The following is a 13358-nucleotide window of genomic DNA, read 5'->3' as shown; positions in this document are numbered from 1 at the left end:
CAACAAGTGTGCTAAGCAGTCAAGACACAATGTACTTGTTAGAAGCTGCTCAATTTTTTATCAAACTCAGATTAGTGATGAGGTTACACAGCTTAAGTGACCAAAAAAAGCTAATTATCCTAGGAAGAAAAAGCTACGAGAGCCATATCCACTCCTAGGGGGATGGGGAGGAATGCACAAGGGATTTACATCCACTCTGACGGCGGGTTCATAGGCCGTGGAGGTATGACCCAGAAAAGTGGTTCAGAGGCCGTGGAGGCATGACCACGCTCGGTAGGTTCAGGGGCCGTAGAGGCATGACCTACGAATGGGTTTAGGGGTCGTAGAGATATGACCCAACATTGTGGTTCAGGGGTCATATAGGCATAATCACAAAAATAGGTCTAGAGGCCGCAGGGGCACGACTTAGGGGTGAGTTCAGGGGCCGTAGTGGCGTGACTCAACCCTGTGGTTCGGGGGCCACAGGGGCATGACCACACAACATCGAGGGGTTAGACCCTCGAATGCCTGCGCATCATCAATGAGGACTGTCAAGCTACACGTCGCTCATGTATAGAAGGCAGGTTGGCTCTGTAACTTTAATGAGGAATACTATGGGGACTTATATCACTCACTAAGTAGTAACAGATTGACTAGATCGAGAAGGAGCGCCGTAAAGTTTGCTCCTGAGGAGTAGTCCGCATTGATCAGTTAGGAAGGAGAGTCAAGGGACTCCGATCCTTCCTACAAACTGATTGAGGTGCGTATCTCAACACCTGCGCTTCATCAATGAGGGTTGCCGTATGGACTTTACGTTGCTCATGAGAAGAAGGAAGGTTGGCTAGGAAGCCGTCTGTCACGTTAATGAAGAACGCCATGGGGCCTCACATCGCTCACTAAGCAGTAGCAGGTTGACTAGATCGAGAGGAGAATGTCAATCCACTTCAGTTCGCCTCTGAGGACCAGTCAACTTTAATCAGTTAGGAAGGAGAGCCATGAGACTCCGATCCTTCCTACGAACAGATTTTGGTGCGTACTTCAACAGCCGCGCTTCATCAATGAGGACTGTCGTGCTTTGCGTCGCTTATGAGGGGAAGGAAGGTTGGCTAGCAAGCCGTCTGTCACTTTAATGAAGAATGCCGACAGGTTGGTGGCTGCTCCAGGTATGAGCCGCCCTTAGGTCTTCCACTTTGCCCAAAATATGAGCTGACAATTTGATTAAGAGAAATATAAGGTTTCTCCTACATGAAACTATTATGAGCTATGAATGATCTACTGACAAATGCAAGGTAGTCATCACAATCAGTTTACGTAATGAAGATATAACAAAAACACATTCTTTATTGCTCCATAAATGCGGATTACAAAGTGTATGTGTTTTAAGATGCAATTTTCTTCATAAAGCACAATGAGTACATGAAAAAAAGCTAAGCAAAGTATCTCTTCAGGTATCGCTTGTCGATAGGGGACATTCGATGAGACTCGTCTGCATCAATCAGCAGGTAAGCTCCTCCTTCATAGACTTTGTCGATCACGAAAGATTCTTCTCAAGTGGGCTCGAAATTGCCATGTTTTCGATGGTGAATCACAATTGAGCGGCGTAGAACTAGCACCAAGTCTCCAACCATAAAGGTCCTCGTTCTCACTAACTTGTCGTGCAATCTAACCATGCGGGCGCGGTAACTCAAGATTTTGTTGAGCCTACAGCCCAAGCCCTTCGAGGCTATTGAGCTCCTCAAACTTGAGTCGGATGTTGTCATCACTGGTGATATTGTTGCTTAGAGCAACCCACAACGAAGGCAGTTCAACTTTCAAAGGAAGGACTACTTCGGACCCGAATGTCAATGCGTAAGGGTTAGAGTCGGTGGGGGTATTATATGTCGTACGATTCGTCTACAATGCCTTGGAGAGCCTCTCAAGCCATTCATTCTTGTTAGCGGGAAGGGTTTTCTTCATGAGATTCACTAGAGTCTTATTGAATTCCTCAGCTAGACTGTTAGTTCTCGAGTAGTATATTGTGGAGTATCTCCAATCGATCCGATGTAGACGCGTGAATGGATTGATCTTGGTATTTTTGAAAGCCAATCCGTTGTGGAAATGATTCAGTGTGGCACACCAAACGATACACAATATTGTTCTTTACAAAATGCTGCACATTTTTGGCCTTGACCTCTCTCGGTGGATGACCTCCGCCCACTTAAAAGTAGTCGATGACTGCTAATATAAAACGATGTTCTTTAGAGGACGGAGGGTCGATAAACCCTATAGAATCAGTCCCCCAAGCCTCAAAGGGCAAGATGCTATTGTCGGATGCAGTGCGTTTGGGGGCTGGTGAAGAACTGTGCTGAAAACCTGACAATGATGGCACTGCTTGGCATATTCTACACAATCAAGGGTCATTGAAGACCAGTAATACCTAAGTCTCTTAATCTTGGTTTTCATCTTGGGGCCTGATTGATGGGACCCAAAAAGACCGTAATGAACTTCAACCACGATTTTTTGAACTTCGTCTTTCCCAATACATCGTAACCACATTTGGTCGAACGAGCATCAGTAAAAGGTGTCATTTAGCATGGTAAATGACGGAGCTCTTCTTTGTATCTGAGTAGCGAGAGAGCGGTCATCTGGGAGTTTTCCTATTGTCAAGTACGAGATGATGGCTTGGCACCAGTCGTCCGGTGGCTTATCAGAAGCAGATAGGATTACGCTTTCTTCTTCGGGAGGGGCCACAATTGGGGGCTCAAGAGAGACCGGTGACAGGACCCTTCTATCTTAGATCACAACTGTCACGGGGTCGCCAGTAGGACCCGACAGTTCCTTAGCAAACTTAGCTTTAGCATTAGCCTTGCTGTTCAGGGAACGAGATCCTAACTAGGGTGACATCGGAGACGTGCTTTAGTAATTTCATAACTCTCGTGATAGATTAAGAGGTCCAGCTTAAGAACTTTGTAGGTTCCTAGCACTTGGCAGATAATGAGGTGTGAATCCCCAAAAACTTTGATCCTTTTGTTGTTAATCTGGATGGCTAATTCCAATCCAAGGATCAAGGCTTCGTATCTCGCCTCGTTATTTGTGCGTGGCTCTGTCAAGCTATAAGAGTAGCGAATAATACCATGCTCAGGAGAAACAAAGATGAGTCTAATGTCAGTTTTTACCTTCGGGAGGGATCCTGATGGGTCTTTCTTTAAGGAAGATGCTCCATCAAAATACAACTCCCAATCAGGGGAATCAACGGCTAGGAGGTGCTCGTTGGGAAAGTCATCATTTAGTGGTGAGTCAGCTGGGGCTGGATGTGCCGCTAGAAAATCAGCCAAAGCCTGCCATTTAACGGCTCGCCGAGGGTCATAAGATATGTCAAACTGCGATAAGAGCATGGCCCATCTCGCCTCGCTCAGCTAGAGCGGGGTGAGTCATCAAGTATTGCAAGGGTGGGTTTATCCTTGAGATTAAATCAATGTGGTGCGAGAGCATGTAATGTCTTAATTTCTACATCAAGAATATAAACGTCAGATAGTGTTTTTCGATTGACGGATACTTCAGCTCGGTCGAGATGAGTATAAGACACCTTTCCTAGCCTCATCTAGCTAAGCAAACAAAGCCCCTACCGACTCATCGAGAGCGGCGATATAGAGGACAAGGGGTTTTCTGGGGCAGGAGTAGCCAAAAATGGCGAGTTGAGCAAATAATGCTTGATGTCATCAAAAGCATCCTGACATGCTCTGTCCCAATGGAAACAGGCATCCTTCTTGACTAAAGCGGTGAAAGGACGGCAACGCCCAGAGAGATTGGAAATAAACCTTTTTATGAATGTGAGCTTCCCTTGTAGAGAGCGCAATTGCGTTAAGCGTCTAGGAGGCTCCATCTCTATGATGGATTTGATTTTACTAGGTCAGTCTATACACCTTTGTGCCAAACTATGAAACCTAGAAAATTTCTAGAAGAGACGCCGAAGGCGCGCTTTAACAGGTTCATCTTCAAATCGAACTTTCTAAGGCGTTCAGAGACGGTCCTTAGATTTGTAAGATGATCTTTTTTCGAATCGACTCTTAACCATCACATCATCGATATAACATTCGACCTCGTGATGTAGCAAGTTGTCGAAGATATGAGTCATGACACGCTGGTAGGTTGCCCCCATATTTTTGAGATCGAAGGACATGGCTTTATAACAAAAGATGCCAATGGGTGTGCGGAACGCCGTATGCTGTTTTTTCTTTGGGGCCATCTGGATCTGGTTGTATCCAGACAAGCAATCTATGAAGGAGAACATCACATGCGTAGAGGCGATATCTACCATCAACTTCAGGATTGGTAGGGGGAAGTTGTCCTTTGGGTAAGCCTTATTCAGGTCCCGAAAATCAATGCAAACTTGTATCTGTCCATTCTTTTTTCGAACGGGCACGATGTTTGCGAGCCAAGTAGGGTATGAAACTTCCCTAATGAAGCCAACCTCAATGAGCTTTTTGGTTTCTTCAATATCCTTTAGCTCAATCTCGGGTCGCATCCTCCGAGGTGTTTATATCACAGGAGCGACAGTTAGATCAATAGAGAGATCGTGAACTACAACATCTAGGGCTAAATTGGGCATTTCGGAATAGCTCTAGGCAAGGCAGTCCTGAAACTCCCTGAGAATCTTCATGACTTTGGTGGCCATGGAGGTGGACACAAACTTACTAATATAAGTGGGACAAGGGTCGTCAGCTGTGCCTAAGTTGACCTTGACCAACTCGTCAACGGTCGAAGAGACGCCATCCTCCAGCTCGGGAGGGGCCTCTTTGATATGAACTTCCTCATCTTGTGAGGTAGCGCCCTCGCTATCATGACATTAGGAAATCATTTTGCATGAAGCACTGATGGTCTTAGCATCACCCCGCTTCCTGACATATCCTAAACCGGATCTGTCTTCTGGTCTATTCTGTCACATAGCCTTACACAATTTGGCCCGACGAACAGGCCATCTTTTTCGCAATAACCCATCATTTAACAACTTAGAAATGAGAGGCGAACAATAATATGAAAGAAGTATATCCTCTACTTGTTCATTATTATCATAAAGAGACATTACATCAGAGTTGGCTACATGAGAATCAAATTTGTAAAATAAAATATCCTCCTTAGATCTAGGTCTAGAAGGCGCATAAAAAGTCTTGTGATCTTCGATTGTGGAAGCACGTGCAACTGTCAAACCTCCGCAATGGCTTTGTAGCACAGGGTTGATAGTCAGCACCTCATTCGTCAACATCAACTTGGTCAGACGAGGGACCATCACCAGTGATGGTGATCAGAGAATCTCTTCATTAGAATTGTCTGGAGTGTCACCTTGCGAACCTCCTGGCTTGTCCACTTGAAGGGCTTTCTCTACCTCAGATCTATTTCAGAGTCAACACATCGTGACTTTGGAGGTCCGCTGAGTACGGAGCCTTCTAGTCGGCCCTGTTGCAAGTGGGGTGTGTGACATTTCCTTCTGCTTCGCTATCGGCTTGCCTTTGAATAGGCGAGGGCTAGAAAGATGAGTGCGCGAACTTCACATTGTACTAGAAGAAGGTAGAGACTCCTTGCCATGCAGAACAAAATATTCAGCGTCGTTGTATATACCAACTTTGTTTACAAAGAAAGGTTGAGCATCACCTGAAATATAAAATTTTTCTCCTGCGCGCATATTTTTAATACACTAATGGAGATGGAAGACACCATCGCGTGTTCGTGAATCCAGGGTTGTCCCAGCAAGGCTCTAGAGGATGTATTCCCGTCGATGACATGGAATTTGGCTTCACTTTTAAATTTTCCAAATTGGAAAGGAAGGGTTATGGACCTTAGGGTCTTCCACCCCTTCTCATTGAAGCCATTCAGCATGATCCTATCGGAGCATAATTGTTGTGTGCCCAATGAGAGCAACTTAAGAGTGCGCGCGTGAATGATGTTGACGGATGCACTGGGATCAACTAATATACGGTTTAAAGCTGTGCCGTATAATATAGCCGTTGTGTACAAAGGGCGATTTTGTTCTGCAGTGTCCAAAAACAACTCATCCTCAGAAAAGGTGATGACAGATATATCTTGTGGAAAATCCGCTTTTTGCATCCTCTCTTTGGCGTAGTAGGCATGGAAGACTTCAGGATCTAAAAGAGCTCTCCCCAAAGTCTCCCTCAATTCGGAAGACAAAAGGAGGGCATCGTAGATGCTCAAAGATGCTGACAACCTTTTCAGGTGCGCTAGTACGTTGTAATCTACCTTATTCGTAGGATTTCTAGCCTCCTTGTTCTTGGCAGGGGCTTCATGGGGATCATCTAGCTCTTGTATGATGACCTCTTTATCTCATTTAAGTAAGGTGGAATTAACCTCCTTCAAGGGAAGGAGTTTGCTACTTCGCAGGCGAACTTCCTGGACATCCTCGTTAGGGGGCTCGATGGGATCACTCTCAATGGGACACTCCATGGGAAGAGGCCTGAGAGAAAAGGGCGTCTCACCTACATCTTCTGACGAATCGCTCAAGTCGTCACGGATGCGGCAAGCTCCATTGAAGGAGGGCGACAATGGATATTGTTTCTCTTCTTCGCTAAGTGTATTTAAACACAGAGAAATACTCAGAAATATCTTTTTTTATTGCTTCATCAATAGTATAAAATGCTTCAGGGGGAACAGACTCCTCCCCTGAGCTAATATCAGCAACAAAAAGGAAAGGAAGTGCATCAATAACACGTACTGTAGTAGTAGTAGTAGCGGAAGTGGCTGGAACAACTGTAACGACTCCGACTGATCCTCGTGCAGGAGGCTTCGCCAGATACACGTCTGGGATCTCTATCTCCCCTGCCTGGTAGCTGGCGTCGAGCCAGTTCTTGAAGACATAGCAATTCTCAAGTGCATGGCCCAAGTGCCTATGATATGGGCAGTAATCAGGCCCCTAGGTCTTTTCTACTTCCTCGGGTTTCCTTGGATTAGGGAGCTGCATACCTTGTTTAAGGAGGTTCTTGAAGATTCTTTTGAGGCAATCTTTTTTGAAAGAATATGACCGGAATTTCTTTTGCTCGGAAGCTTGGCCCTTCCACTTTTGTGAGACGAGCCTTTTTAGCCTACCTTCGACTGTCGTCAAGGCTAAACTCTCTTCTATTCTCCTCAAAGGGCCAACCGAAAAGGCTTTTTGCCTTTGGCTCTATCATCGAATTTTTAGACCAAAGACTTTGCGCTATCCTGCAAGCTAGCCACCTTTTCTATCAAGACATTGAAGATTTTAACGGGGGTGATCTTGAGAAAAACAGAGATTGGACCCTTGATCTTACCCATAAGAAGTGTGACTGCATGTTGCTCCTGAAGGAGTGCTCGTACTTCATGCTCAAGTCGCGCCACCGGATAATGAAGTCTATTAGGGGCTCATTGGTTTCTCAATGGGATAAGATTAGGTCACTCAAAGTGACTTGGTGATGTGCACCAGTAAAGCGTTTTGTTAATGCGTCTTCAAGTTTGAAGAACGTTCTGAAGGTATCATTTGGCAAATCGGAAGCAAACCCTCCTAAACTAGTAACGAAGAGGCGAAGGAGCAAAGCATTGTTATTCCCGACGTTGTAGCACAATGCACGAAACTGAGCGATGTGTTGGCAAGGATTCCCAACCCCATCGATTGGTTTTGAAACGCGGAGGAATGAAACCTAGAGGATATTGTATGTACTCATACGCCTCGGGGTAGGGCATGTCTCGACACACTACGGCCTCTCCCAGCTGAGCTGTCAGTGCGGCTTTGTCCTTCGCTTCTATTAGAGATTGCAGTTGCAAGTAAGTGGGTGTTTTCTCTCGTTGAGCATCATCAAAAGATGTGGCATGTACATATCGTACCGATTCAAGCGGCATGATGGGCGTCACCAAGCACGTCTCTACCTACGTCGGGGGGAGACTGCACCGGATTTAGCCCGCTTGACTTGTAACGCGGTAATCTGTGTAGTGAGAATTGCTATCTGATCTCGTAGAAGGGCGAAAGTCTCCTCGGGAGTAGGGCCCCCTTGATCAATCGCGGGGACGTCTTGAGCCTTGATAGGCTCGTAACGGTCAGCTACCTCGAAATCGTGTGATGGGTTGTTGGTAGAACTTTGACCACGAGTGGTCACTACAAAAACCTGGTGCTTTGCCATCTCAAAATCATGAAACTCCTCTTTGAGGAGGCCATCCTCTTTGAGGAGGTTGTTAGGAATATCAGAGAGTCCGTCGAACAGTTCTCCCTCAGGATCGAACTCGGGCTCATCCATGGGGTCAATCCGAGGAAGCTCCAGACTGCGATCAAATGGAGGAGAACTTGTCCCGGAGTTGAAATAGTAGCTCCCGCAACAGATGATGAGACTACATGCGGTGCAACAATGGAGTCCTTTTGAACCTATTTTCTATTAGGCAGGCGGTGGCCCTTTCTCACATATGAGTGTAAGTATCGACGAGGTTGCGTCCTGGATCTCGCCCCGCTATAAAAAATGATAGAAGTCGAATACTAACTCAAAGAAGGAGAACATTAAGAAAACAAACACTTCTTTTTATTATCATTAATAAAGGACGTACAGTAAGAGCTGCTGCTAGCGCCGCTACAGAAGTAGTAGTAAAGGGATGGAACCAAGAACCCCTTCAAGCTCCATACATGGAGCCTCTCGGGACTCTTGAATGGGCTCAACGACCTGTACTGCAGAACACAAATACCCCGGCCTTGTAGCAGGCCGACGGGTCCTGCTACGAGGATGTCGTGGGTGAGAAGCTGTGGAGAGCTGCTCCATGACCCGTTCGAACGTATCTGATATCCGAGTCAGGAGCTTCTCCCTAGAAATTAGATTCTGTCCTCTCATGGAGGAAACTGCTCTGATGATTTCTTTCGTCAGAAAACTCACAGCAGAATGGTCAAACTAGACAGTGGCTTGAAAAGAACTCATATTGCGAGGCGGAGAACACCTCCGAGCAATTTTGGCGGGGACGTGGTCTACACAACCAGAAAGAGTAGCAAATTGATTCTTAGCCAGAGGAATCGAATAACCTACCTGGGCTGGAACCAGAACAACAGAGGGAACTTGCTGCCAGATATGCAATAACCTGTTCCTGGTCCTCTGGGCCCTCCTGCCAAGCTTCGGAGCGGAAGTAGCCTCAGAGGGACCCGAAGCGACAGGCGCCGTACCCGTGACAGGGACAAGATTTTGAAGACTCACCTACCGAAGGCAAGGAAAGTTGTGAAAAAACGGTGGAACGGCTCGATAGCCTGAAGAAAACTGAAGGGCGTTGCGGCGCATCGCTAATGGGGGAGGTGAGGGGGGTTCGATGCGAGCCACTGCAGTAGGGACAGCTCAATATGCACGACTCCCCTTTTGATGGGGAGGGCACAGAGCGGACGCCTCAGCGGGCGTAGGATTACCTATGGTTATCCATACGGGGTGCTTGAAAGAACTGAAGGTGATAGTATCTTCAGCTGGTGTAAGTGGATTTTCTATATTAATGAAACTTTGATGGAATGGTAAGACATTATAAGGCTCAATTAATTGCTAATTGCATACTCAAATTTTTAAAATAGATTACTTAGTAACGTTTACTCTTTCAACTAAATTAAATGCCGGAAGGGACTATTATTTGTGGTTGTCAATCTTGATTAGGAATTATACCAATAATGTCTTCCTTAATGGCAACTTTTACAAAGAGTATATGTGAGCCTACCTTCTAGTTTTTGGATGGGAAAATGTAAAAAAAAATTGTATGCAAATTAAATAAGTTTATTTATGGGATTAAAATAATGACCTAAAGCCCATTCTGAATGCTTCACAGTAATCATTATGAATAATGGATACAGTTAAAGGGAAAGCTAATCATTCTTTACTTTTCAAATATGCATATGATTGAAAGAAATTCATTCTCATTGCATATGCTAATGAAATTATCTTAATTGATGATGACTTTAATGAATAGAAAAATAAATAAATATTATAAGTGAATTTGAAATTATGGATCTTGGACCGCGCAAATATTCCATCAAGATTGAAATAACTAGAAAGAGTAAAGTATACTCATGTTATAAAAGAATTGTACATTTATTTATTGTTAGAAATAGTTTGTTTGGTGTAAGCTAGCTAAAGCTAATATTGATTAAACATAAAGGGGTTGTTTGGTAACAAGCTTTGAGCAAGATTTAACTCAAATCTTGCCAAAGAGTAAAAATGAACTAAAATCCTATAAGATATTAAATCTTATGTCTCCCCAAGTTTAATGTGAATCTCAGAGTACCAATCCGAGCATTTGACAGATTTTAATTTAAATATGTAGCTTTTTTTCATGAGATCACATAATCTTTACCGTTACATGTGTTTGTTTCTATTGATTCCTTGTGCTGGCGAGCTCCCATTGAAATTTCCCAACCTTTGCTTTATCATGGAGGGTTTCAAGAAATGGGTAAAGAGTGAATGGGAGATGATGAAAGTTAAGTTTATAATTCATAATTTATCATTTTATTTTGTATAAATTTATTTCTTTTTATATTATTAAATATTTTTTTGTCAAATATATATTCTAATTGATTCATGTAATTTTGATTTTTATATATTAATATATGATAAATAGACCTATATTAAGAAAATAATTTTCATTGATAACTAAGCCTATAATATGATTGATATTAAATTATAATTGTATTATTATCTTAATATTTCAATTTGTGGTGACATAATAAATAAAAATTGTATTTAGAGTAAATAATTAAACGATAGTGAATAATTAGCCTTAAATCATCTTATTTTTATTAATTTTATACATTTCTTAATCAACAATTATCATTACTTGTTTAATCACATTAGTTTGAAGTAAATTGTAGGATAACTAATTGTTCTTTTATCATACTCTAATTATCTATGGGATATTACTATCTTTTGAATTTTTATCATAATTGAAGATGACTTGTAATGGATAGAAAAATAAAATAAAAATTATAAGTGAATTTGAAATTATGGATTTTAGACAACTCAACTATTCCCTCAAGATTGAAGTAACTTGGAAAAGGAAAGGTATGTTATAATAGAAATACACATTTTATCTATTGATAGAGACAGTTTACTTGGTGTAAGCTAGTTAAAACTAATATTGAGTAAACATTAAAGGGTTGTTTGGCAGCAAGTTTTGAGCAAGATTTAACTCAAATTTTGCTGAGTAAAAATGAACTTAAATCCCACAATATTAAATCTCATTTTTCCCCAAGTTTAATGTGAATCTTTGAGTTATGAATACCGACATTTGACAGGTCTCTTAAATATGTAGCTTCTTTTCTTGAGATCACAAACTCTCACCTTCCCAAGGGTTTTTTTCTGTTGATACCTTTTGCTGGTGTGCTCCCATTCAAATTTCCTATCTTTTGCTTTATCATGGGGGGTTTCAAAAAAATGGGTAAAGAGTGAAAGGGGAGATGATGAGAGTTCAATTTATAATTGGCTATTTATTATTTAATTTATTTATTTTTGAATTTTTGATATTATTACATAAAATTTTGTCAAATATATATTCTAATTGATTCATGTTTTATTGATATTGATATAATTAATATAATAAATTGACATATATTATGAAAATAAATTGCATTGATAATTAAGCCTAAATTGTATTAATTTATAATTGTAGTATTAAATTAATATTTCAATTTATGGTAATATAATAATTAAGAATAGTATGTAGAGTAAATAATTAAACCATAGTGAATAACTCAACCATAAATTATTACTAATTTTATCAATTTTTGAATCAACACTTACCATTTCTTGTTTAATCCCATTAATTTGAAGTAAATCGTAGGACATCTAATTAATATTTTATTATACTTTGATTATCTATGGTAATATTATTATCTTTTAAATTAATTAATAGTTAATTATCTTGAATTAAAAATTATACGAGAACTGAAGAGGTGCTTCAGTAGAAAGGTGAAAAGCTGATATATTCATCTTAAAAAAGATTATATATTTCTTTTGCTTTTAGTGTAGTAAATCAGTCCATGCATTCTTCTTCTAAAAAGCATCTGAAGTCTGTTATAGGGATAGGATATTGAGGCAATAATTTACACTCGAGAACAGTTTATGACTTGAATAAGGAACATATTATGATTATTGAGGAATTCATATATTTAGATTGGGCAATACTTACTCTTGATGACTGGAAATTCACATTGTGCTGTAATATGATATATGGAAAGCTTCTCATTTGGAAAAGCAAGAAGCAATCTATTGTCATCGGTAGTATTACTGACTTTGAGTTGGTGAGTTAGTCTGACAAAAATGCATGATGGAAGAATGCAAAATATGTATCCAATGAAGTTTTGTTGCAATAAAGCAGCGATCGACTTTGCACACAAGCCTATTAATCATGATTGAATAAAGCAAGAACACGGTCATATCAAGGAATGAATTAAGAAAGAGGGCATCTATATGTCTTATGTTCTTACACCAAGTAATAGTCATGCCGACAAAAGGGTTCTCTAGATCAAGCCTTGAAGCATATGTTGGATAAGATTGGAATTATAAATATTTATTTTCTAGCTTGAGGTGGAGTGCAGAAAGCATGTTCAGTTTTACATTGCTCATGATTTTTCTAGTTTTAGTTTTACCTTCTTTACCTCTACTGCTTTAAAAATCCTGCTGGATTGGATGAATGAAATAACTAAGAAAAATCATTACCTATCTTTTCATTATTCATATAAAATATAGACTCCGATCATTCATGACTTTGAATTTTCTTATGTTTTTCTTACAAATGTTGCTTGGCTAACTAAATTTGGATTTTTTTTTGTTTTTTTTAAATTTGCTTCAGATGAGAATAATATATTAGCGTTTGTATGACTTTTTCCATATGAATGACTGCTGGACATATAATGTTCTTGAATGCACTGATTGAATGGCCTTGCTTCCAGTTGACACTATACTATACGGACATTTCTAAATTCATCGGATTGAAGGATTCGTAAATCTTTTATTTTTTCCGGGTTTCATTAAACTATTCATAAATTTATTGTCATGAGAATTGAGACTGCTCAACTTCAGCTTTTCTTTGTTTTTCATGCTTTGACATGGTTTTACCCTCTTGGAAATTTTCTAATTTCTACCTAGTTGACAATTCATCCTATTCGACTACACTAAAAGTCAAATTATATGATTTGTCAGTTTGGTTTGTAGCCTTGACTGACTGATAAATAACTCTCTTAACAGCCCCTGGATCTTCTGTTCCTGGTTATTTACCTCCCGAGGGTCCTGCTTTAGCATCTCACCACTCATGGAATCATGATTTTTCTCGAGCAACTTCTTCCGAGTTTCTTCGAAATGATGTATGTGTTTACTCAATCACAATTAAAACATTCTATGTTTAATAAAAAGGGCTTTACATACATAGCACACCATTCT

At 40.9% G+C, this 13358-nt stretch overlaps 1 protein-coding gene across 1 annotated transcript in view; it reads left to right on the top strand.

Moving 5' to 3' along the window:
• LOC110039073 (nuclear speckle RNA-binding protein A-like) overlaps positions 1-13358 on the top strand; it is a 55927-nt gene that overhangs the window by 32087 nt on the left and 10482 nt on the right. Inside the window, exon 4 of the mRNA XM_020744020.1 lies at positions 13167-13282. Within this exon, the coding sequence (XP_020599679.1) occupies positions 13167-13282 (116 nt within the window). The remainder of the gene's footprint in view (positions 1-13166; positions 13283-13358) is intronic.

The sequence above is a fragment of the Phalaenopsis equestris genome, unplaced genomic scaffold, assembly GCF_001263595.1.
Source record: "Phalaenopsis equestris unplaced genomic scaffold, ASM126359v1 Scaffold235074, whole genome shotgun sequence".
NCBI lineage: Eukaryota > Viridiplantae > Streptophyta > Magnoliopsida > Asparagales > Orchidaceae > Phalaenopsis > Phalaenopsis equestris.
Note: the sequence above shows the minus strand (reverse complement) of the source record. Positions and strands in the feature narration are given on the sequence as shown.